Source organism: Takifugu flavidus, chromosome 19 (genome assembly GCF_003711565.1).
Source record: "Takifugu flavidus isolate HTHZ2018 chromosome 19, ASM371156v2, whole genome shotgun sequence".
NCBI classification, from domain to species: domain Eukaryota; kingdom Metazoa; phylum Chordata; class Actinopteri; order Tetraodontiformes; family Tetraodontidae; genus Takifugu; species Takifugu flavidus.
Genome location: NC_079538.1, coordinates 1,013,355 through 1,038,286, shown reverse-complemented (window position 1 = coordinate 1,038,286; position 24,932 = coordinate 1,013,355). Strand labels below are relative to the sequence as shown.

Sequence of the window (24,932 nt, the reverse complement as noted above, 5' to 3'; positions counted from 1 at the left end):
AGTTAAATGGGCTACCTCCATTTTATCAAAGTGTTGTTAAGGCATGGGCCCTTTTTAAAGTTGAAGCTGTGGCGGACCCGGACCTTACTCCTCCAGCACGTAGTGGCCGTGGCAGGCCCGACCTAACGGGCGCGGAGGCAGTGGGTTCCCTGTTAGGCATCCGCTCTACCCAGGCAGCTGAGGGGGTGCTTCGGCTATCGAGGAACAGACTCGGCACGAGAGAGAGGCGTATTCTTGAGGACTACGGCCAGGGGACCGAACCCGACAGCGAGGACCCCTTTCCGGAGATCAGGCTGGTTGCCCACCTCGGAATCTAGTCGGTCCTCTCCTCAGACCAGCAAAGACCTTCTCCCTGGTAGCAGTCGATAAGAAGACCCTATACAACGACTGTGTGAGGGTACTAAACAGGACTGTCAAACGGGAGCACCAGCATGTGGGCTGATCGGCTGGGAAGGGACGGAGCCCGCCCCTGCTGGCGGGTCCTTTACAAGCCGCCCTTGAAGAAGAGAACCGGAGACCTCCAATGGAGGATCTTACACGGGGCCGTCGCCCTGAACGCTCTCCTCTCCAGAATGAACACTGCTGTGTCGGACCAGTGCCCGTTTTGTTCCAAGCGAGAGACTGTATCATGCGTACAGTGAATGTGAGAGGCTCGCTGTGCTTTTTAACGTCATGAAAACTGTTTTTAATGGTTTTAACAAACCCTTTTCGATAAAAGCTCTTATTTATGGTGCAGGGTACAACAAAGCTGCTAACAAGTGGCAGCTCCTTAATTTTATTTGCGGAGAAGCCAAAATGGCTATATACAGTACATATCAAGGAAAAACAAAATTGCTAAATCTGGGGATTGTGAGGCCGCCTCTGTGTGGCGCTGTAACGTCCGTTGTAGGCTGAGGTGGGAGTTTGCCTTTTATAAAATGATAAATGACCTCAGCCAATTCTGCAATGTATGGTGCCACCAAGGTGTATTATGCACTGTCGCAGAGAACCATTTGGTTTTTGCACAACCCCTAGTTGGAAGAATTGTATTTGCTATTCCCTAATATTTATCTATTTATTTATTTATTCTGTGTGTTTTTTAAGCAGGGTGTTTTTTGTGTCCCTGTGTAATTTGTAAATAAAGTGTTTTTGTAAAAATCAAAATCTCTTCTCTTTTCTCTCTTCTCCTCTCTCACCAAGTAGATCAGTAATGTTATTTCTTGTGTAGTTTTTCTGCTTCTGTTCTTCCCCCTCTGTATTCATCTACAGGTATTGCCGCCTTCATAAGCTGTATACTGACCTCCGACTCCGCTAACCCACCCAACCCGACCGGCAGCTTATTTTAATTAATATAATGTATTTCTATGTTCTACCTATTCTCTCCTCTACGTGCCCCCCCCCCCCCCTCCTCTCTCTCTACCCAGCCCCCCCATCAGCAGGAGGGTCCCCCTATATAGGCCTGGTCCTACTCAAGGTTTCTTTCTGTTAAAGGGGAGTTTTGCTCGTTCCTTGTTTGGGGTCAGGCCCTGGGATACTGTAAGGCGCCTAGAAACAATTTTCATTGTAACAGACACAATAGATTGATTGATTGTGGGAATGGGCTTTATTAACTGGTTAGTAGGATGTAGCAAACAGGCATGTCTATAAAACACACAATTTATTACAACAGTAAAGCCAAATGTTGAAAATTAATGTGATAACAGCAGTAAGAAGGGGGAGAGAGGAGCACACATCATCAGTGAGTAATTCTTTCTTTGACAGTTCAACAACATTTGAATTACCAAGATAAATATGCAAATTGTTACAAAGTGTTCACATTTATTTTATCATGCAATTTTTTTTAGCTTTATTTAAAAATGCATATTTTTAAGATAGATCACGCCTTCATAAGGCCTTCTATTAAACAAATGAGAATGTCTCATTCCTGCAATGATTTATTGCACATGCAATTACACAATAAATTCAATTATTTCAATCTGTATCAACAAAAGCTTTAACTAATCTTTATGGTGAGGAAAGCAGGATGTTGAATTGACTCAAATGATGGAGTATGACTCTGATGCACCACTGCTAGAGTTTGCAGCTTGTGAAACATGGTACACATCTTAAAGACAAAGACAAACGGTAAGAGATGAGTCTGCCATTCAAATGAGTTGCAACGTTGGAGCAACTTACATCTTCTCCTGCGCAGGCGATTTATCCATTCCATTGCTCGCACAGATAAAGCACTGCTGCTTGTACTCTGTAATGCAAAATATACTGTTAAAATAAAGAAATCTCTAGTTCACTCTATAATTTCTCCGAGAAGTGCTGTGATAATCTCTGGAGGATTGTTTTACAGCTTTCTGCCTTACAATGTAAGATGGGACAAGAAAAAGAATGTTCAAGCTGACTTACTTTTGTTGGATTGGAGCCTGTGGTGGTGGTAGATGATTTCTTGGAGAGGATACCACGTACCTGGAGAATATCATTAATAACAGTAAACCACCCAACTTTGACTAAGGGCACAATATGAGATTATTGTGTTCTGTCTTGTTTCCTTACGTGTCTTACCTTTGAATCCAACAGTGTCCCAAACACTAAAATGAAGAATCCCTGTGGAAAAACAGACAGAATGTGCATTTCTTTAGCCTACTGGGCAAAATCCTGCCTATAATCATAAAATGGAATCCATGTACCTGTAGTGAATTGAAGAATGCAAAAGCAATGTGGATTCCTTCATTTGTAGATGATATTATAGTCCCCACTCCTAAAGACCATGTCAGTCCGAATAAAGGAGTCAGAATGATCACACACCTTGCGATGACCGCAAGCGTATGCTTATCATCTGTTTGGACAGATTCACCTACGCCTCTTCTTAGTATTTTGACTATGATGACAATTAGAATCAAAATATTGATAAGAACAATGGTCAGGGCTGGTATCACCAACGCTAGCAGGGCCTTTGTCTCCAACCAGTTGAGCCAACATGCCTCATTTTTCTGGATGTATCCCCCACCCGCTGCTGTTACTGCAACAGTCACCACAGCTATAATCAAAGGGCAGCCATAGCCTAAGCAGAACCCAATGGCCAACATGACTGACTTGGACATGTTGGAAAAGACCATGACTGTCCGGTAAAAGAGCAGCAGGCCTGAAACAAGCATCCAAAAAAAAAGAGCTAAGTAGAAAAGGTGCATGAAGAATGTTGCTGCGCTGCATGGTCCAACTGGAACTTGATAGTCCTCCCCTGGGTTTTCGAGGGGGTTCTTAGCAAAAGAGGCAGCAATGATGAAGCAGATGTCGGCGATCAGCAGAGACAGGGCGGTGTTGATGATGGAAACATGACGCATGAATGCCGTACTGTTCCTTGTTATGGCTTTCCAGACATACCCTTCAATAATCAGACATATAACCAAACTTGCCAGTGATATTCCAACTCCCACGTAAGTGATTATATCTAAAGCAACGATAAGGTTCTGAGGGATGCCCGTTGCCATCAAAATGGAGAAGGAGGTGAGATGGTTGCAGCTGCAGGTTACAATGTTGTTTATATCAGAAAGAAACATACAGCCCTCATCATCCCAGGCACCCAAGTCATCAAAGATTGCAAAGTTCCAGAAAACACACTGCGGGTTCAGTCTCAATGAATTGTTTAGCTTGTCGAAGCTCAGAGTGATGTTCTGGTTGGTAGTGTTAATTTTGACAAGGACTACCGCACCGTTGATCGCATTGTCAGCCTCAGTTTCATTGGTTGGGGCGAGACTGACGGTGAAGCTCTTATTCCGCGCGGGCATCACGTTATTGAGGGTGGAGAGAATCATGGTGGTTATGGAGACTCTGGCAGAGGCTGTGTCGGAAATGTTTATGTTGATGCTGGAGTTCAGATTAGCCGCGAAGGATGTGTCGAAGCTGGTTTTGTTAAGTTTGATCCGTTCAGTTACAATTTCAAACTCCCCCGTCAGCCTATCAGAGAGATCCTCCAAAGAGCCCAACAGTTTGGAGCTGGAGTTTAGGGTTTCATTTCTGTTTAGAACTATCCAGGAGTCTCTTGAATCCTCGCTAATGATGATATCAACCGTTTCAAGTACATCCTGTGAAGGAAGAGAAATTTCACATCACATGGGCTCAATTTGAAGAGACACTACAGAAACATACTTAAGTGCCCGATTTAAGAAATGACCCACCTTCATGACAGTTTGGGTCACAGTGGGGGAAACATTTGAGATTGTGTTTAGGATGCTAACGATAGCTGATATAGTTGACGATGAATTAACGATCTCTGATTTGTTATTCTGAACAGCTGCATTGAGATTGTCTGCAAACTCTGGTACACCTTCCTCAGTCAGTTGCTGGCAGAAAAAAATACAGACAAACAGTTGGCGTTACACCTGTTAACAGGCAATTCTAGAATGGAATTTCAAATGTAACTAAAACAAAAGCAGAGACATACTGGATCTGATAAAAACTGGCCAGAATCACTCAGACTTGTCCCAGGTGTTAGCCAACCAAGGAATGTGGCCTGTCAATCAAGCTTACACCTTATTTAGGGTATTGATTCCAAATTTGAGCTGTTTTCGTTACAAGTTCGAGTTTCCTGGATGAACAATTTAAAAGCTAAGAATCATTCGGCTGTGTTGTGTTGCTGGGCAGTTCAGGAATATGCAGTTACACAATTCTAGCCAGTTTTCAGGATCCCTTTTCCTCCCAATCTCCACTAATCAAGACCGGGAGCTATTTAGAAAAAGCTTCTGCCCTTCTATCTTTTCTTCTTTTTGCTACTAGAAACAGTCCGCTCAAATTGACCAGGGTACCTTTCTTTACACTATATTACATCACTGGTAAACATGTTGATATAATTTATGAACTAGGAACTTCCGCACACGAGTGTAGATACCTCTGAGAATATTAATAACTCCTTGATTGCTGTTACAATGCAAGTATCCTCCACAGATTGCCATTTTCCTGCCCGACAGACCGCAGTGCTGCTCCCTTCCAGACCTTCCTCACACCCAATAGTAGACGTGTCCTCTTCCCGTCCAGTCCCATAGCGATCATCTTGACAGCTGATGCCTTTGCGTGAAGAGTCAGATGAAACATTACTACCATCCAGAGACAAAATATCCAAGAAACACACATCATAGTGACATTTCTCACCTCCTTTGAAAATGATCAGTGACGTAAACCCTTTATAACCTGCAGGTTGGTCCACTGTGCATGTAAAGAATTTAGTTTGCTCTGATGTGCTGCAGCTTTTGAACTCGTAGTCGTGCTTGATGCAGTAGGAGTTCCCGTTGTTGGTCACGGCTGTGAAAAGTTGTCAGTGCTCTTTTGAGCTGCTTCATAGATGTGTCAAGGTGAAAAATAGAACTGGTATCAAAACTTGTTTCATACATACTTGAAGGCAAAATTGTTGCATCTTGGAACCATTTGACTTTATATGGCAGCTGCACACAGCACTGGAGCTCTTGGAACTGTCTCTCTTGACAGTCAGCATTAACTCTACTCTGCAGCCGCACCACTGGAGCCTCTCTGATTATGCTGTTCGTTACCTGGCCAACTTGGATGAAATCAATAGTCTGACCTCTCAGAGCACATTCATAAGTCCCTGTGATTGAGAGAAGCAGGTTAATCACGAGCATACTCAAAATAAAGAAAAATAAAAAAGAATTCCAGTGGGGTTACCAACTTACCGATATCAGCAAGAATGACGTTGTTGACCGTAAGTTTGGATATCGATCCAGAGGTTATTTCGAACCTCGTGCCTTTTTTAATTTTCTGTCCATTAAAAGTCCATTCAGACGCAGAAATCTCCCCCATCTGAATGCTTGGAGGACCACAGGTAAAAGTCATTCTGTCACCGGTATAAATAATGGCTGGAATTTTAATTGAAGCTGGACCTATAACAATAAAAAAAAAGGCTTGATTAGAGTTGCTTAAATTTAAAATACACAATGCAAAGAAATAGTAAAAGGTTAATATGTTGCATAAACACTTGTACTAATTCCAGACAATATTAATTCAGTAATGTTTCACTGAACTTGCTTTTGTAAACGGCAGCAACGTTGCCAATGACAGGGGCAACAGAGCCCAAGGCTGTTGGCAGTTGCTTATTTGCACCAGCAATTTCATCATTATCAAATTCCGTCATCTGCACCACATAGTCTGTAATGACACTTCCTTGTCTGGAAGAATGGACAGCAACAAATGTCAACAACAAGAAATGCATCTATTTTAAATCCCTCATTTGAATATTATTAAAAGTGCAATATCTACCTGAAGGCTTTCACAAAAACATTGAAAAACCCAGAGATTCCTCTGTACCCGTCTTTTAACTGTGGATGAAAAGATGGGAAATGAGAGCAACATTATGATACAAAGAACTAAAGCTCAAAGGTGAATGTGGCCTTGAACTCACCACCAGATTGATTTTTGATTCAAGTTCTTTGTATGTCGAACTCAATGGGTTGTTCAAATCTGCTGAAAATTCTTTGTCAAGTGTGACTGACATCTCCAGATCAAATCCTGGTTGGTTTAAAGAGGACAGACACAGGAAAAATAAGAATTAGGTAAGACAAAAAAACCAACCTGTTGAATAACTCCTCAAACCTTTCTCATACATTTCTGACCAAAGTATAAACGTCCTGCACTGAATCATTTAGTATGCCAAGAGTTGGCTAAAGCATTAACCAAACTGTGGTGTATTTTCTTTATGTTTATGTATTCATGTTATTTATGTGCTGTTGTGTGTTAAATGAAAAGACTTCCAAACTGCAGCTAAGAGTTGGCCATGTCATGTTCTCACAACTGTGGCTTGTTGAGATATTTTGAAATTGGTACAAAATTAAGATATGGTGTCATAACACTTATGTTTTATACTTATATAAGGATTAAATAACATAGATATCGTAGAAAAAGGTATTTATTTATTATAATACCTGTAAAAACTGTTGGAGCCACTGTTGAACTCTGAATAATTGTGGAAAAAGAACTGGCCACAGGTCTACTGGTTGTAGTGATGGTGGTTATGGGAGTAGTGGTTAAACTTGCAGGCCTTGAGGTTGTTGTTGAAACTGATGCTGTGCTCGTTTCACTGGGAGCTGAAATTGCAGACAGCAAAGTGTTATAAAGTGTATATGTTCAATGAATCCCTATAAAAAAATAGCAATCATGTCATTTTTTTGTAAAAGTTTCATTAAATCTTCCTGTGATTGTGGATATCTAACGCAGTGTTTTTCAAAGTGTGGTTCGCGGCCCATTAGTGGTACTCGGGCTCCCTCTAGTGATACAGAGGCATCGCTGAATTAAATATAAATACATTTAATCTAAATAATGTAATAGAACAGCGGCACTGCATTCAAATATTATTACAAATAAGAAAGCTAAATTATATGAAATCAAGTTCACCAAGATTTTCTTAACTTTTGTCGTACAGTGTCCTACAGTGGTAGCTGTGGCCGTATGACATTTGTAATGATAATTGTAATTGTAATGCCTATTTCTATTTTTTAAGAACTGTACATAAAACACAATTTTTCAGTTTGTCTTTATACTGTTTAAGATGGATGGCAATAATAAATATAAGTATTAGGACCAGAACATCCTTTCCTCTATTTACCTTCCTCCAAATTGGTATAAAGATGTGTGAAACTTAACAGTTGTAGGAGTTCCACAATGCTGGAATACATATTAAAGACAACAATCACATCAAGTTTTTATTTCTCTAAAAACATGAATATTGGATTGAGGAGACAGCTTTGACTCTATTTTATATTCCTGCACTTACGATTTTCTCTAGTTCTGTTCCTTTTTAAAGTGGAGGCAGGTAGCTAGCAAAGGATCTATACTTTGGTCTGATAGGGTCAACAACAGAAGGTGCTAAAGTTCTATTTACCCAAGTATTTGGAAAAAATTATGAGTGTAAAATGTTTTTTGTCAATAGTTTGTATCAGTTTCAGTAAGATTAACATTTACTTGTTGTTGCAGATGTTCTTGTTGTTGTTGCTGTTGTTGATGTTGTTGCTTCTGTTGTTGCTGATGTCGTTGCTGATGTCGTGGCTGATGTCGTTGCTGATGTTGTTGCTTCTGTTGTTGCTGATGTCGTTGCTGATGTCGTGGCTGATGTCGTTGCTGATGTTGTTGCTTCTATTGTTGCTGATGTTGTTGCTGCTGTTGTTGCTGATGTTGTTGCTACAGCCAATGAAGAGTTTGAAAAAAATGAAATGCCAAATAAGATCCTTCAATAAGAATTTTAGGAAATAATAAAAATTCCTAAATATATACCTGTGGTCCTATTGGCCTTTATCGTTGTGTTCAGGGATGTCGCAGAGGTCAGTGTTGAATCTGAAAATGTATCATATGTTTATGTCAGTACAGCATGACATAGAATAATCAGGATGCAACCAACAGCTATTATGCACAGTAGAAAGCTAGGCTGTTACTCAGCTCAAACATTTCCTCATTGTTATAACATATTCCTCATTGTTATAACATATGATATGTCGTGATCAACAGATAACATATGGGTGGTGCTCTCAGAAGAATCTATAAAGATATAAAATATGGAAAATCCTTCTGCACTTACTCGTCACAACAACAGTTGTAAATGTTGTATTGTTTAGATCTGTTGTAGGTGTTGAATCTGGAAAAGATTCAAAAGTTTTGAGGGAAAATAGAGAGAGAAATTCACAGAAGAGACACTGATTCTTCATGATAATTTATAGAAAACATACTAGTAAAAGGAGTTGTTGATGAAACTGGTGGTGTTGTAGTGTTCAGATAGGGTCAACAACAGAAGGTGCTAAAGTTCTATTTACCCAAGTATTTGGAAAAAATTATGAGTGTAAAATGTTTTTTGTCAATAGTTTGTATCAGTTTCAGTAAGATTAACATTTACTTGTTGTTGCAGATGTTCTTGTTGTTGTTGCTGTTGTTGATGTTGTTGCTTCTGTTGTTGCTGATGTCGTTGCTGATGTCGTGGCTGATGTCGTTGCTGATGTTGTTGCTTCTGTTGTTGCTGATGTCGTTGCTGATGTCGTGGCTGATGTCGTTGCTGATGTTGTTGCTTCTGTTGTTGCTGATGTTGTTGCTGCTGTTGTTGCTGATGTTGTTGCTGCTGTTGTTGCTGATGTTGTTGCTACAGCCAATGAAGAGTTTGAAAAAAATGAAATGCCAAATAAGATCCTTCAATAAGAATTTTAGGAAATAATAAAAATTCCTAAATATATACCTGTGGTCCTATTGGCCTTTATCGTTGTGTTCAGGGATGTTGCAGAGGTCAGTGTTGAATCTGAAAATGTATCATATGTTTACGTCAGTACAGCATGACATAGAATAATCAGGATGCAACCAACAGCTATTATGCACAGTAGAAAGCTAGGCTGTTACTCAGCTCAAACATTTCCTCATTGTTATAACATATTCCGCATTGTTATAACATATGATATGTCGTGATCAACAGATAACATATGGGTGGTGCTCTCAGAAGAATCTATAAAGATATAAAATATGGAAAATCCTTCTGCACTTACTCGTCACAACAACAGTTGTAAATGTTGTATTGTTTAGATCTGTTGTAGGTGTTGAATCTGGAAAAGATTCAAAAGTTTTGAGGGAAAATAGAGAGAGAAATTCACAGAAGAGACACTGATTCTTCATGATAATTTACAGAAAACATACTAGTAAAAGGAGTTGTTGATGAAACTGGTGGTGTTGTTGTGTTCAGATCTGTCGTTGATGTTGAGTCTATAAGATCAAAAAATGGAGGTGAGGAAGACGAAAACAGAGAAAATCTGAGTATTAATTTTTTGTAATCAATTTTTTTTTCATCTTTGTAAAATAAAGTTAAAAAAACATAAAAGTGCTAATCCGAACAACCCTTGAGCAAGACCAGGCCCTCAATTCCAACAAAACAAACAACATTAACTGTTTTTTAAATGTTGAAGTCTTCACGTGTGTTTGGGTCTGAAAGATGTGTCGGTTTTAAGGGGGAAAGACTCAAAAGTTTAAAATGAACCAGGTTCCTTTCATTCTTACTTGTAACCACAGCTGTTGGCGTCATTGGGGGTGTTGTTGTGTTCAGTTCTGTGGTTCCCTCGGTCGGATCTGAAAAACGGACAAAGATCCACACACATAGAAATATTTGAAATTGGCTTTAAAAAAGACATCAGCTTGTGATGTGTGATGAGATGTCTTACAGGTTGTTGATGGAGAGAGTGTTGTAGATGGACAAGGAACAAAGTCTGTATGGGGGAGAAGATAAATTATTTTGCAGATGATACCAAGTAAACTACCAATCATATGATGTAATAAAATAAAATATAATGATCCAAGGTAGTTTTCTGTGTCAACTGGACTGTTTTCTTCAGTTCAAGTGAACTGAAGAATCCTTCTGGATAGAAGGCCAAAAGTCTTCAAAAGAGAAAAAAAACTGTCCAGTTGACACAGAAAACTGCCTTGGATAACTATGAACTGGATAAATGAGAATCTTCACAAAATATTATGATAATACTGACTCTGCTGATCAACAGGCTGACAGTGTCCATCTGGAGGAAGGGCATTGATGCAACCACAAGAGTCATTGATGATGGTGTCACAATGGCCGTACTTTAGACACTGGTCACATGACCAGCGGTGGCGATTCTCACATCTGCACTGGAAACCACCACTGTTCAGAGAGCAAACTGTTGATGGGAAGCATAAATGTAGGCAGTTTGATTTTACTTTGCGTTTTATAACAGTAGCTAAAATCCACTATGTCATGTACTAAGTGTCACACTGTAGTGGGGTTTTGTCATTCCTCTTTTTTCCTCATGACTTCCTGTTTTGTTTTGAAAAGTCTCTGATTGTCCTCCCTGATTCCCGATTGTTTCCACCCATCCCCCAATGCCCTCATGTGCACAGTCTGCGTCGTCCCTTGTCCTGTGTCAGAGTGTCCTTTCATGCACCACAGCAACTCTTTCAAGTCTATGTCTCAAGCATAGGTAACTATAAAAGATGGAAGTAGTCTTCCAGTCTGAAAAGTAAAGCCAACACAGGAGGAACTTTACAGGAACGACACCACCGAGATCAGTTTGGAACTGGCTCCAAAAAGCCCATTGTCCACTCCACTCCTATGAATTTTCAATCATGAAATACTCATTCAAAAAATATTCACAACTGTGTCAACAGTCATAATAAATTAGACATTAATCCTTAAAAACTGGGGACCATGAGCTTGACAGCAACTACCAAGCATAACTGAAGAAGCCTTCTGGATAGAAGGCGAAACGTCTTCAAGAGAAGAAACCCAGTCCAGTTGACAGAGAAAACTACCTTGGATACCAAGCATAACATTCACCGGTAATTTCAGCTAGGGGGACCAGGACTTGGAAAAGTCGATGTTTTTCCACTATTGATAATTTTATTAATTTATTTATTCAACTTACAATTATATAATATTGGTGCACTTAACAACTAAAAAGTTGCTAACTATTAGCATCCAAATCATAGATTGATCCCAATCTGAATTTTGCAAGCTACTGATTAAAAAAATGCACTGCATTAGTAAAATGTACAATGAGCATCAGTGTCACATTGACAAAATTATTTTACGCAGACCTTGAGTATAAAGTCACAGTTTTACAAAAAACTAGAACAAAGTCATGATATTTTAACCTGCTCATGGCACTGTGTTAGAGAAGAGCAACTGTCTGCTACCGTGTTCCCATAGTAGCCTATGTGAATTTGTTGGTAGCTTGTTGTATACAGTCTTTGGTTGGTACTGTACCGGCAGTGTTGTCGACAGTAGTGGTTTTATATACAGAACAATGAGAAGGTCAAAAGTTACGCCTACACTTGTCTCCTCCTCCAGCTCCGCCCTCTGATCCAAATAGTGTCTTCTAGATCTTAAAAGTCAAGATCGCTATGACTTCTAAGCCAAACTCCTCGATCAAAGCGACCAGACTTGGTCTCCCGCTGCCATTGTCAGATTCCTTTTAGCCTTCATGTGAGTTTTTGTTTGTAATTTCTCTAATTTAGTTTTAGAATCATGGGCAACCTCGGTTTCCACAGCCGTTCTCTTGCCTCCTTTGGGAGTATTGTTTGATTGACCCCTTTCGTGCTTTGTAACTTCCGTTTTGAAATGCATTTTATTTTGTCAATTTTTGTTGAGTTCGGTATCCTCTGGTCTGGAGAATTTTTGGTTTATAGTCTAAAAGTCTTTTCTCCTGCAGGTAGGATTTTAAATCCAAATGATTATAACTGGTTTATTTTTTTCATTTTGAGAGATTTATTTGGTCCTCATTAATAAAGAGGGAACACTGATCAGGCCAGACAGTCATTAGCAGTCATTGGGACTGTAGGATCATACAGGATCTCCAACGAGCCTTTAAAGTCCTTTACCTTTATAAATTTTTATAAGATGTCTTTTTTTTTTATTTCACCATGTGACTTTTAGATCCCATCCCAACCCATTTGGTTGATGTTTTACCAATGATAGGCAGCTTTGTTCTGGACCGGATCAATTGTTCTTTAGTGACAGGTTCTGTACACCGGTACTACAAGGTGGCAGTAATTAAATCATTGCTTTAAAAAAAACATCACTGGATCCTGATGTGTCAGCAAATTATAGGCCAATAGCCAACTTTCCTTTGATCTCTAAAATTCTTGAGGTGGTGGTGACTCAGTTACTGAAGCACCTGCAAAGAAACAGCCTGTTTGAGATGTTTTAGTCAGGCTTTAGAGCTCATCACAGCACAGAAACAGCACTTATTAAAGTTACGAATGATCTTATAGCTTCAGATCATGGACTGGTTTCTATGCTGGTTCTGCTGGACCTTAATGCTGCTTTTGATACAGTTGATCACAAAATCCTGTTACATAGATTGCAACATATGATTGGGATTAAAGGGACAGCACTAGACTGGTTTAGATTGTATTTTTCAGATAGATACCAGTTTGCTCATGTCCATGGTGTTCCCTCTTCATACAGTAGGGTTAGCCATGGAGTTCCACAAGATTCTGTACTTGGACCAATCCTTTTCACCTTGTACATGCTTCCCTTAGGAAACATTATTCAGCAGCATGGAATAAATTTTCATTGTTATGCTGATGACACTCAGCTATATCTATTTATGAAACCAGAGGAGACAGAGCAAGTAGTGAAGCTTCAGACCTGCCTTAAGGACCTAAAGTCTAAGATCCCCTCAAATTTCCTCCTCCTTAAGTAAGACAAAACCCAAGTCATGGTGTTTGGTCCTGAACCTCTCAGGGATAGATTAGATCACATGATCACTCTACATGGTATCTCCTTAGCAATGCTTATTGCAGTTCTAGGCATTATTCTAGACACACTGGTTATCATATTTAGAGGGACATCTAATTATTAGGTTAATATTAGCTATGCTGCTAGAGGCCGAGGCTGCCAGGGTCCAGAAACATGATCACCTGATCACCAGGCTGCTGGCACCCTGCTGGGTCATGGCTGCCTCTCCTCTCCTTGAATACCGGCTTTATAATAGCATTAAAGCCTTAAGAGAAATAACCTTTATCACCATCCCAAAAGTCAGTTTAGAAGGGGGCAGGGAGGCTATTCTGTGTGAAGTTAGCATGTTCGCCCTGTCTCTGCATGGATTCCTCCTACAGCAGGTAGTCCAGCTTCCAGACACAGTACAAAGACATTCATTTGAGGAAAGACAAAAATCGACCTTTGGTGTGAACACGTTTGTCCTATTTGTTTGCTCTCTACCCATTGTGATGTTGACGTCAGACACTTCGATGAAGTCATTGATACTGAAGGGGAAAACAGTTCTGTTCAGGAGCGTCTTCAGCTGATTTAATGCAGAAACATCTGAGAAGTTCAGCTCAACAGAAACCAGGTATTCTTGGAGACCTGAAGGAGCTGAAAAGACAAGAAACGAAACAAAACTCGTGAAAACAGCTCTGAAAAGTGACAAATGGAGCATCAACCAGAGTTTTACTCATTTTACCTGTTGGCGATTGACATGTTGAATAGTCTAGAAGAAAACAAAATCAAAACCAAACAAAAGTGCATGAAAGCTTTACCATTAAATCATATGTTAAGCCATTCACATATGGAATGAAGCTTACTTTGACGGTGTACTGCCTGACAGTGTTGTCCGTCTGTGGGGAAACCTCTGATGCAGCCACATGTATTTGTGTCATTGTCACATTTCCCGTACATGACACACTTGTCACATGGCCATAGATGGCCAGCCTCACATTGGCACTGGAAGCTGCCTCCAGTTGGTCCGCAAACTTAAAAACAATAATATTTGATGAAAAGAAACCACAGGCACATAATTGACTCAAAGGCACAGGAAGAGTCGAGGAGGTTTACCTGTCGTGATGGTAGCATCTGAGATGTTTGTGTGTGTGCTGACTGAGGCAGGGAAGGTGATGCTCTTCAGTGCATTCCTCAGTTGGTCTATATCACTGGTGTTCACTTCAATAAGAATCTCATATTCATACACAACCGCCGGCACTGTCCAAAAGGAAGGTGGCGTTAGTAGCACCAGTGTTCAAAAGGAAGGCTAAAATTTTTAAGTCTGCCTTTATAAAATGAAAGCTATAAAACATTGTTTCATATGAGAGGAAATAAAAGGATTGCACTGCAGTAAGACTCCCAGGATGAGTAGAATAGTCACCTGTTTTAGGTTGGCAGAATTGCCCATCGGTGGGAATGCCAAGGATACATGAACAGGTGTCCTTGCTGACTCCATCACAGGTACCATAGGTGCTGCATTTGTTGTATGGCCAGGTGTACTGATCCTCGCATCTGCACTGGAAACCACCACTGTTCAGAGAGCAAACTGTTGATGGGAAGCATAAATGTAGGCAGTTTGATTTTACTTTGCGTTTTATAACAGTAGCTAAAATCCACTATGTCATGTACTAAGTGTCACACTGTAGTGGGGTTTTGTCATTCCTCTTTTTCCTCATGACTTCCTGTTTTGTTTTGAAAAGTCTCTGATTGTCCTCCCTGATTCCCGATTGTTTCCACCCATCCCCCAATGCCCTCATGTGCACAGTCTGCGTCGTCCCTTGTCCTGTGTCAGAGTGTCCTTTCATGCACCACAGCAACTCTTTCAAGTCTATGTCTCAAGCATAGGTAACTATAAAAGATGGACGTAGTCTTCCAGTCTGAAAAGTAAAGCCAACACAGGAGGAACTTTACAGGAACGACACCACCGAGATCAGTTTGGAACTGGCTCCAAAAAGCCCATTGTCCACTCCACTCCTATGAATTTCCAATCATGAAATACTCATTCAAAAAATATTCACAACTGTGTCAACAGTCATAATAAATTAGACATTAATCCTTAAAAACTGGGGACCATGAGCTTGACAGCAACTACCAAGCATAACTGAAGAAGCCTTCTGGATAGAAGGCGAAACGTCTTCAAGAGAAGAAACCCAGTCCAGTTGACAGAGAAAACTACCTTGGATACCAAGCATAACATTCACCGGTAATTTCAGCTAGGGGGACCAGGACTTGGAAAAGTCGATGTTTTTCCACTATTGATAATTTTATTAATTTATTTATTCAACTTACAATTATATAATATTGGTGCACTTAACAACTAAAAAAGTTGCTAACTATTAGCATCCAAATCATAGATTGATCCCAATCTGAATTTTGCAAGCTACTGATTAAAAAAATGCACTGCATTAGTAAAATGTACAATGAGCATCAGTGTCACATTGACAAAATTATTTTACGCAGACCTTGAGTATAAAGTCACAGTTTTACAAAAAACTAGAACAAAGTCATGATATTTTAACCTGCTCATGGCACTGTGTTAGAGAAGAGCAACTGTCTGCTACCGTGTTCCCATAGTAGCCTATGTGAATTTGTTGGTAGCTTGTTGTATACAGTCTTTGGTTGGTACTGTACCGGCAGTGTTGTCGACAGTAGTGGTTTTATATACAGAACAATGAGAAGGTCAAAAGTTACGCCTACACTTGTCTCCTCCTCCAGCTCCGCCCTCTGATCCAAATAGTGTCTTCTAGATCTTAAAAGTCAAGATCGCTATGACTTCTAAGCCAAACTCCTCGATCAAAGCGACCAGACTTGGTCTCCCGCTGCCATTGTCAGATTCCTTTTAGCCTTCATGTGAGTTTTTGTTTGTAATTTCTCTAATTTAGTTTTAGAATCATGGGCAACCTCGGTTTCCACAGCCGTTCTCTTGCCTCCTTTGGGAGTATTGTTTGATTGACCCCTTTCGTGCTTTGTAACTTCCGTTTTGAAATGCATTTTATTTTGTCAATTTTTGTTGAGTTCGGTTATCCTCTGGTCTGGAGAATTTTTGGTTTATAGTCTAAAAGTCTTTTCTCCTGCAGGTAGGATTTTAAATCCAAATGATTATAACTGGTTTATTTTTTTCATTTTGAGAGATTTATTTGGTCCTCATTAATAAAGAGGGAACACTGATCAGGCCAGACAGTCATTAGCAGTCATTGGGACTGTAGGATCATACAGGATCTCCAACGAGCCTTTAAAGTCCTTTACCTTTATAAATTTTTATAAGATGTCTTTTTTTTTTTTTCACCATGTGACTTTTAGATCCCATCCCAACCCATTTGGTTGATGTTTTACCAATGATAGGCAGCTTTGTTCTGGACCGGATCAATTGTTCTTTAGTGACAGGTTCTGTACCCCGGTACTACAAGGTGGCAGTAATTAAATCATTGCTTTAAAAAAAACATCACTGGATCCTGATGTGTCAGCAAATTATAGGCCAATAGCCAACTTTCCTTTGATCTCTAAAATTCTTGAGGTGGTGGTGACTCAGTTACTGAAGCACCTGCAAAGAAACAGCCTGTTTGAGATGTTTTAGTCAGGCTTTAGAGCTCATCACAGCACAGAAACAGCACTTATTAAAGTTACGAATGATCTTATAGCTTCAGATCATGGACTGGTTTCTATGCTGGTTCTGCTGGACCTTAATGCTGCTTTTGATACAGTTGATCACAAAATCCTGTTACATAGATTGCAACATATGATTGGGATTAAAGGGACAGCACTAGACTGGTTTAGATTGTATTTTTCAGATAGATACCAGTTTGCTCATGTCCATGGTGTTCCCTCTTCATACAGTAGGGTTAGCCATGGAGTTCCACAAGATTCTGTACTTGGACCAATCCTTTTCACCTTGTACATGCTTCCCTTAGGAAACATTATTCAGCAGCATGGAATAAATTTTCATTGTTATGCTGATGACACTCAGCTATATCTATTTATGAAACCAGAGGAGACAGAGCAAGTAGTGAAGCTTCAGACCTGCCTTAAGGACCTAAAGTCTAAGATCCCCTCAAATTTCCTCCTCCTTAAGTAAGACAAAACCCAAGTCATGGTGTTTGGTCCTGAACCTCTCAGGGATAGATTAGATCACATGATCACTCTACATGGTATCTCCTTAGCAATGCTTATTGCAGTTCTAGGCATTATTCTAGACACACTGGTTATCATATTTAGAGGGACATCTAATTATTAGGTTAATATTAGCTATGCTGCTAGAGGCCGAGGCTGCCAGGGTCCAGAAACATGATCACCTGATCACCAGGCTGCTGGCACCCTGCTGGGTCATGGCTGCCTCTCCTCTCCTTGAATACCGGCTTTATAATAGCATTAAAGCCTTAAGAGAAATAACCTTTATCACCATCCCAAAAGTCAGTTTAGAAGGGGGCAGGGAGGCTATTCTGTGTGAAGTTAGCATGTTCGCCCTGTCTCTGCATGGATTCCTCCTACAGCAGGTAGTCCAGCTTCCAGACACAGTACAAAGACATTCATTTGAGGAAAGACAAAAATCGACCTTTGGTGTGAACACGTTTGTCCTATTTGTTTGCTCTCTACCCATTGTGATGTTGACGTCAGACACTTCGATGAAGTCATTGATACTGAAGGGGAAAACAGTTCTGTTCAGGAGCGTCTTCAGCTGATTTAATGCAGAAACATCTGAGAAGTTCAGCTCAACAGAAACCAGGTATTCTTGGAGACCTGAAGGAGCTGAAAAGACAAGAAACGAAACAAAACTCGTGAAAACAGCTCTGAAAAGTGACAAATGGAGCATCAACCAGAGTTTTACTCATTTTACCTGTTGGCGATTGACATGTTGAATAGTCTAGAAGAAAACAAAATCAAAACCAAACAAAAGTGCATGAAAGCTTTACCATTAAATCATATGTTAAGCCATTCACATATGGAATGAAGCTTACTTTGACGGTGTACTGCCTGACAGTGTTGTCCGTCTGTGGGGAAACCTCTGATGCAGCCACATGTATTTGTGTCATTGTCACATTTCCCGTACATGACACACTTGTCACATGGCCATAGATGGCCAGCCTCACATTGGCACTGGAAGCTGCCTCCAGTTGGTCCGCAAACTTAAAAACAATAATATTTGATGAAAAGAAACCACAGGCACATAATTGACTCAAAGGCACAGGAAGAGTCGAGGAGGTTTACCTGTCGTGATGGTAGCATCTGAGATGTTTGTGTGTGTGCTGACTGAGGCAGGGAAGGTGATGCTCTTCAGTGCATTCCTCAGTTGGTCTATATCACTGGTGTTCACTTCAATAAGAATCTCATATTCATACACAACCGCCGGCACTGTCCAAAAGGAAGGTGGCGTTAGTAGCACCAGTGTTCAAAAGGAAGGCTAAAATTTTTAAGTCTGCCTTTATAAAATGAAAGCTATAAAACATTGTTTCATATGAGAGAGGAAATAAAAGGATTGCACTGCAGTAAGACTCCCAGGATGAGTAGAATAGTCACCTGTTTTAGGTTGGCAGAATTGCCCATCGGTGGGAATGCCAAGGATACATGAACAGGTGTCCTTGCTGACTCCATCACAGGTACCATAGGTGCTGCATTTGTTGTATGGCCAGGTGTACTGATCCTCGCATCTGCACTGGAAGTTTGTACCATTTGGGTAACAAACTGAAGATTCATTTCAAACGTTGAAAAGGAGAAAGTGTTGAGAGCTATAAGAATAAAAATATCAAACATTTTCTACCCTGGCTTTTTCTTCATTAATTTGTAATTTGAGTGTGGGACTTTATAGTGGTCTTTGTTGAACGTGATTGTTTGTGATTGTAGAAGTGCTGCCAGGTTTTTGAAGCTTTGCTGCGAGTGTTGCACTCTTTATCCACTGTGGTTGTAAACCTTTCTCTGGATGTGAGTTTTCACACATAAGTCCGTTTTTGTGTTGCACCTGCACCTGTTTCATTAACATTTGTACATAGAAGGATTTCACAAGTTGCTATATTGGAGATACGTAGCACCATAAAAGAAGGATTTGCGAGTGCAGATGTCAATAAGAGATCTCAATATTGAGAATTATCTAACCATTTTTTAACACAAAATATTGTTGGGGTCCAGGGTTCCAGGTCCTGTGTTGCTTGGTTTTTCCTGCAGGGGGCGTGGAGGAGCTGATGATTTGCTGCAGCTGCTGCTGCAGGCGGACGCACCTGTCGCAATCTACATCAGGCCACCTATTTAAGGGCAGAGCGCCTGTCTACATTTTGGTGGTTTCCCTGGTCTCTATATCTCCCTCTGGGAGTGGAGAGAGTGTGGGGCTTGACTCCTGTGTTGGTTCTGCTCTGGAGCTGTCTGTGTGCTCAGAAGATTGATGAGTGCTTCCCTGCGGTCCAGGAGGACTGTCAGTTAGATTTGTTAAAGACTAGTTTTTGGACTTCTTATCTCTCTTATCTCTGTGCTTTGCCTGATTTCAGGTCCTGGAAAAACCCAAACCCTAACAAATAATACATTGTTATCTTTGTTACAATGTTATCTGCTAGAAGAAGAGGCTAGAGACACATGAGTAGAGTACCTCAGAATCGTCTGGTGTTTCGTTGTTTTAGTCCCAATATACTCCCTGCTGAGGCAGGCCCATCTCAGTTGATCAGACCTGGCTGTGTATCCTCAGCACATTTGGGCCCAGATGGTGTCTTTTGTCATGAGCCACACTCACTGAGTGCAGCACTCGTTAGTCCCCATTGTCTTTGATGGTGTGGAGCAGAGCTTGGCCACAGATCTCAAGCTTGATGGTAGATGTTACCTTCCTGTAAAGCTACGGCACCCATCTGTTGCTCTCCTGCCTCCAACATTAATTCCATGTGGCACAATTGTCAACTTATACTAGAAAATTAGCTAACTGGTTCCTTTCCTCTGTTTTGCTTTCCCTGATCTGGTTACCTTTGGCAGTTTTGTGTAAAACTCTAGATATTTTTTCTTGGTTTGCCTTACAATAATTGACTGATGCTTAAGATCTGCAATTGCGATTAATGGGTTTATGTTGCTGCTTATCCCCAACATGGCAACTTTTGGATTGCTGATGCACCGACAATACTGTAAAAACCCTTCCTAAATTGTTTTTGGAGTTTATAGTTCTGCTTTGATTCTAGAGAGCAATTTGGAAAAATACTGTATTATGATGGCCTGTGACTTGTACAAAATCAGCTCAGTCTGTTTGGGGACTTGGCAGAGAGGCAGAGGGTTTCTGGTTCAAGCCCACGTGTGGACAAATTACAGAAGGTGTTGTGGTAGTATTGGAAGGTGCCAGAACACGTTCTGAGCACTGCCGAGGCACCCTTGAGCAATGAATCGAGCTAACACAGAACGATGTCCTGCAGTAACTTGGTCTCAGCTGAGTGAGCTCCGTTCTAACCTGTGGTGACATCGATGTCTGTGATATTCACGATGCCATACAGAGCCTGAACAGAGCTGACATTGCTCAGGATGTTCCGGAGGTAGTCCAAAGTGGTGTTGTCTGTAATATTCAGCTCCACATCCACGATATATTCAACCTGAGATTGCAAATCTGGGGAAAGACAGGATTTGCAATAACAGCATTACAAAAGAGCAATCTTGTACTTTCATAACATCAATCCTCACGATATCTGACGTTTATCCTCCTTCCCACATACTGACATGTTCATTTCAGTCATTCAAAATGAATGGATGGAACATTCATAGGAACAAGACTGGACTGATAGACTCATTTTTCATCATTCACCATCAGACAATATAAAGTGTATTAATATGCAAAACAAGTCATTTTTTGTCTCAGTTAAAGTGAGTTGGAGTGTCCCACAGGAATTTACTAAACCCTAAACTCAGACTTCAACTAAACCCTCTTTTACTAACGTTAAATAAACTGCAGAACCAAAAAGAAGCCACCATGATTGGATTGGGTACCAAACCCAGTTACCGGCAAATGGCTGACAGGACTGGCCATCGGGTGGAATGGCAGTGATGCAGTCACAGATGCCTTCGGCAATATCGCCACAGGCTCCGTATGTAACACAGCTACTGTAGGGCCAAGCAAACTGGTCCGCACATCGACAGCCAAATCCAGCGCTGGTAGAGGAACAGACTTACAGAAAAGAAGAGCATCACTGATATCCTGCAGTATTAATGTTGGCAGCGTCTTTATTGTGAAATAGACTCAATACCAGTTGTGATGCTGATGTCAGTGATGTTTGTGTTATTATCGAGTTGCTGGGGAAAGCTGACGGCATTCAAGGAGTCCCGAAAGAGCCCGAATGTTTCCGCATCAGAGGCATTCACCACAACGTCAACTATGTAGTTCCACTGGTGTGGAAGGGCTGCAAAGATAACAAAAATACAATGATGTCAATTTTTGTGACCAAGCAGTTATATTTGGTAAAAAGCCCTTTGTTTTATTTTCTAACGCTCAAGCTCAAAGTTGAACTGCCTTGAGGTGACATTTTACAAGGTTTAATGTAAAACCAAGCCACCAACCAACAAGTTCCCCTAACAGCATTCTGGAAGTTAATGTATCTCATTTGTTTAGCGTGAACACACACGCCAGGGTGAGGGTGTGAGTCTTTTCTTACTCTGAGAAAGAACGCGAGGGCTTTTCCAAACGTGCTAAATTGTTCCTTTACAAATTATCACACTGACCGTCTCTTTTTTCCCTTGCGTGAGGCAGGAGCTTCTCTTCATTATGTACCTGAATTGACAAAACACATCTTTATTTAAAAGCCTGTAGAAACCTGTTCAACTCACTGATCTGGGTTTATTCGCGTTTCGATGAACATCAGACTCCTGCAGCCTCGCTGCTCTAAGGAACGGTACAGGAAGTCATTCCTGCCGTCCACCATCAGACTCTATAATTCATCCAAACCCATTCAATAACAATAATTGTTTAATGTTTATGTTGCAATTTTATTTCTATTTTATTCTGTATTTATGTATATGTGTGTGTGTATATATATATATATATACAGTATATATGTGTGTGTGTATGTGTATATGCTAAAAATATATGCTGTATATATGCTTATAATGCTTATAACGTTCTAATCTTATTTGTATTTTATTTATTCTATTTCTATACCTTGCAAATACAATACCTACACTACAGTTATATTAATCCATGTTTAGGCTGCTACTACAATTCAATTTCCCTACGGGGATGAATAAAGTAAATCTTGAATCTTGAATCTCGAATCAACTTACTGGTGAACCTGGACTCGAAATCCCAACAAAGTTGTTTATTTCCACAACAGTGAAGGTCACTAGAAAGGCAACAATGATCCGACTCTTAGATATTTCCATTCCTTACAAGACAGGAAAAAAGATTTACTTTATAAACCTACATAGTTGTAAAGAAAACATCTTATACAGTATGAATCACCAGTTAACTGTTGCTAAACAGGCAAAAGTTTGAGCAGTAACTCTGACAGTGAGCCCAGTAAATATTTATACTCTTACTTTTTTAAGTTATTAACTAACTGTAAAGAGAAGATTTGTTCCGGGTCTGGACCACATTTTAGGAATGTGCTACATTTAGTTACATTAAAGTCAAACACAGCTGAGACAGACACACAGGCAGAACTTGTGGGAAGAATTTGAAAGGCCAGAACGGAGAGACTGAGCTCCAACGTGAGGGTAGATAAAGTTATCGAGTATCACTAAACTGGGAACAGAACACATCCTATCATGTATAATATCAGTCATTAGCCTGCTCGAAGGGCAACATTAGAAAGACAACAGGAACTAGAAATCAGCAAAATAAACATTATCTGGACTAAAAAAACTAAACTGTTTTTTAGCATACTTCCTTTAGCTGATCATTAACGAGACAAAAACTATTACGTAAGAGTTTAATGTGCTGAGCAATAATTAAAGGCCTGCTCACATGAGGCAGATTTATTACCAGAACAAATGTCTTGTTTCAGAGGGACATTTCATCTCGACGTTGCGTTTCACGGCTTTATCTTGTTTTTGTCAGTTTTATTTCTCATCAAGTGTTCCAGACAATTATATAAAACACCAGTGGAAACTGTCAGTTCTCCTGTTTTTCTCTGTATTTTTATCATTTTTCTATAAATATTTATTCTAGTCTTTCAGATTTTGTTCTGTTCCTCCTGCTGATGTAAATCTGATTGAAAAAGTCTGTCTAGGTTTAATGAGAATATAGAGACACATCTGGATCAGTGAGGTAAATCAGAATTATGGATCAGTGACTGGGTCAAAACTCTACACACAATAAAGTTATCCAAAAACCAGTAAAACCATCTATCTCCCCAGTGGAACAAAGAGGCCACAACAACACTGCATTCAGGTTCTAAGAAGCAATAGATTACTTTAAATCAGAGATTTAACTCACCATATTCCCTTTTTCACGATCCTAGAATCACGATTTCTAGAATCACATTTCTCCACAGGAGACGACGGACTGCGGAGCGACACCTGACTTTCTGAGTAACTATTGGAAACATGCTGCGCCAGGAGAGAGAGACAGAGAGGGAGAGAGAGAGAAAGAGCGAGAAGCTTCCTGAAATATAGGAAGGGGCATGTTACGGGCAGTGGCTCAACAGGTTTTCAGAAAATCCTTAACTTCCTTGTCAGGATCGTGTGTGTGTGTGTGTGTGTGTGTGGGGGGGGGGGGGTGCATTACACATCACAACATGATGACAGAGCAGATACTTTACAGAAAGCCCTTTTAAGCCACACTTTTAAATCAACAGGGTGCCACACATGTGATCTTTAAATAAACCCACATGTCATGACTCAACCTTTAACCTGTGCAAGTATCCCCAGAGAGTAGACCAAACAACAAACAAACAAAAATAAGGTTTATTTGCCAGCGCAGGAACCACATCTTCTGCTATCATCACCTGTTGCAACTTTCTTCATTTGCTTGCTCATTTGTTTGTTTTTAAAGTCAGGAAAAGTCTCATTTTGAGAGAGAGACCTGGCCACAACAGGCAGCCATGCATTCCAGAACACAACGCTAATGGCAATGAAACAAAATAAGACGTAAAACAGAGACATGTGCATGAAGATTAAACAGTTAATATTAATGGTATGAGGAAGTACACAAGATTAAAAACAAGAACAACCTGTTAAATCAGCCTATCCGGGCAATGGCATGATTCAAAAACATCAAGTGACAATTCAACCAAGGCAGGCTGACAGTTCAAGGCTGATGGAGCTGAATAACAGGAACACACACACACACACACACACACACACACACACATATTTAAAAAAAAGATTTTTTAATATATATATATAAGTAGACAGACAGACAGACAGACAGACAGACAGACAGACAGACAGACAGACAGACAGACAGATGGAAGAGCTGTGAAAACCTGCAGAGCCAGTCTTCTCACTGGCTCGAGGGAAATTGTGTTCTCTGTGTTTGCAGTATCACCACAGTTGAGTCATTTGTTGCTGGACAAATGTGGCAGAGTGGAACAGTCCTCCGTCTGGTGGGAAAATCTCGAGAAAAACAGAAAGCGTGGGCTTGTATTGATGTCAGAGGGTGAGAAAGAGATAGAGAGGGGGGAGGGAGAGAGAGAGAGAGAGATCAGAAGAGGTATTTTTGGCCTGAGGGAAACAATTCTTGCCATTTCTAGGGAAATGTGTCTGTGTGGGACTGGAAATATCGATGCTGCTCTGTGTGTGGACAAGTATTACTCTTTATTGCTTCTGG

At 40.4% G+C, this 24,932-nt stretch overlaps 1 protein-coding gene across 5 annotated transcripts; it reads right to left on the bottom strand.

The window, feature by feature from the left end:
• Positions 1–1,563: 1,563 nt before the first annotated feature.
• LOC130516444 (uncharacterized) lies at positions 1,564–23,754 on the bottom strand. Of its 5 annotated transcripts, none has more exons than XM_057017514.1 (40): positions 23,598–23,754; positions 22,445–22,545; positions 21,887–21,935; positions 21,415–21,567; positions 21,171–21,335; positions 20,628–20,780; positions 18,734–18,898; positions 18,425–18,568; positions 18,175–18,342; positions 18,054–18,080; positions 17,813–17,965; positions 14,604–14,768; positions 14,297–14,440; positions 14,047–14,214; positions 13,926–13,952; positions 13,685–13,837; positions 10,473–10,640; positions 10,155–10,199; positions 9,994–10,062; positions 9,637–9,702; positions 9,489–9,545; positions 9,188–9,247; positions 8,855–9,094; positions 8,543–8,599; positions 8,242–8,301; positions 7,933–8,148; positions 6,897–7,058; positions 6,377–6,483; positions 6,235–6,293; positions 6,004–6,143; positions 5,652–5,858; positions 5,357–5,566; positions 5,116–5,265; positions 4,856–5,031; positions 4,146–4,310; positions 2,658–4,052; positions 2,533–2,574; positions 2,377–2,436; positions 2,155–2,221; positions 1,564–2,083 (listed from the first exon to the last, which is right to left on the bottom strand). In XM_057017514.1, exons 2-40 carry the CDS (start codon positions 22,541–22,543, stop codon positions 2,016–2,018), a joined length of 5,979 nt encoding a protein of 1,992 aa, XP_056873494.1. In that variant the 5' UTR covers positions 22,544–22,545; positions 23,598–23,754; the 3' UTR covers positions 1,564–2,015. The 5 variants fall into 5 exon arrangements, with proteins under 5 accessions (XP_056873494.1, XP_056873496.1, XP_056873499.1 ...); XM_057017516.1 differs by having other exon boundaries at positions 7,933–8,145; XM_057017519.1 differs by having other exon boundaries at positions 8,855–9,070.
• Positions 23,755–24,932: the final 1,178 nt, after the last annotated feature.

Coding starts and splice junctions, on each gene's coding strand:
- LOC130516444 (XM_057017514.1), bottom strand. CDS start 22,543: ATGGAAATATCTAAGAGTCGGATCATTGTTGCCTTTCTAGTGACCTTC. Junction 10,200..10,472: donor TCAGCCTGTTGATCAGCAGA/GTCAGTATTATC, acceptor TCCCCCATACAG/ACTTTGTTCCTTGTCCATCT. Junction 9,546..9,636: donor ATCAACAACTCCTTTTACTA/GTATGTTTTCTG, acceptor AATCTTTTCCAG/ATTCAACACCTACAACAGAT.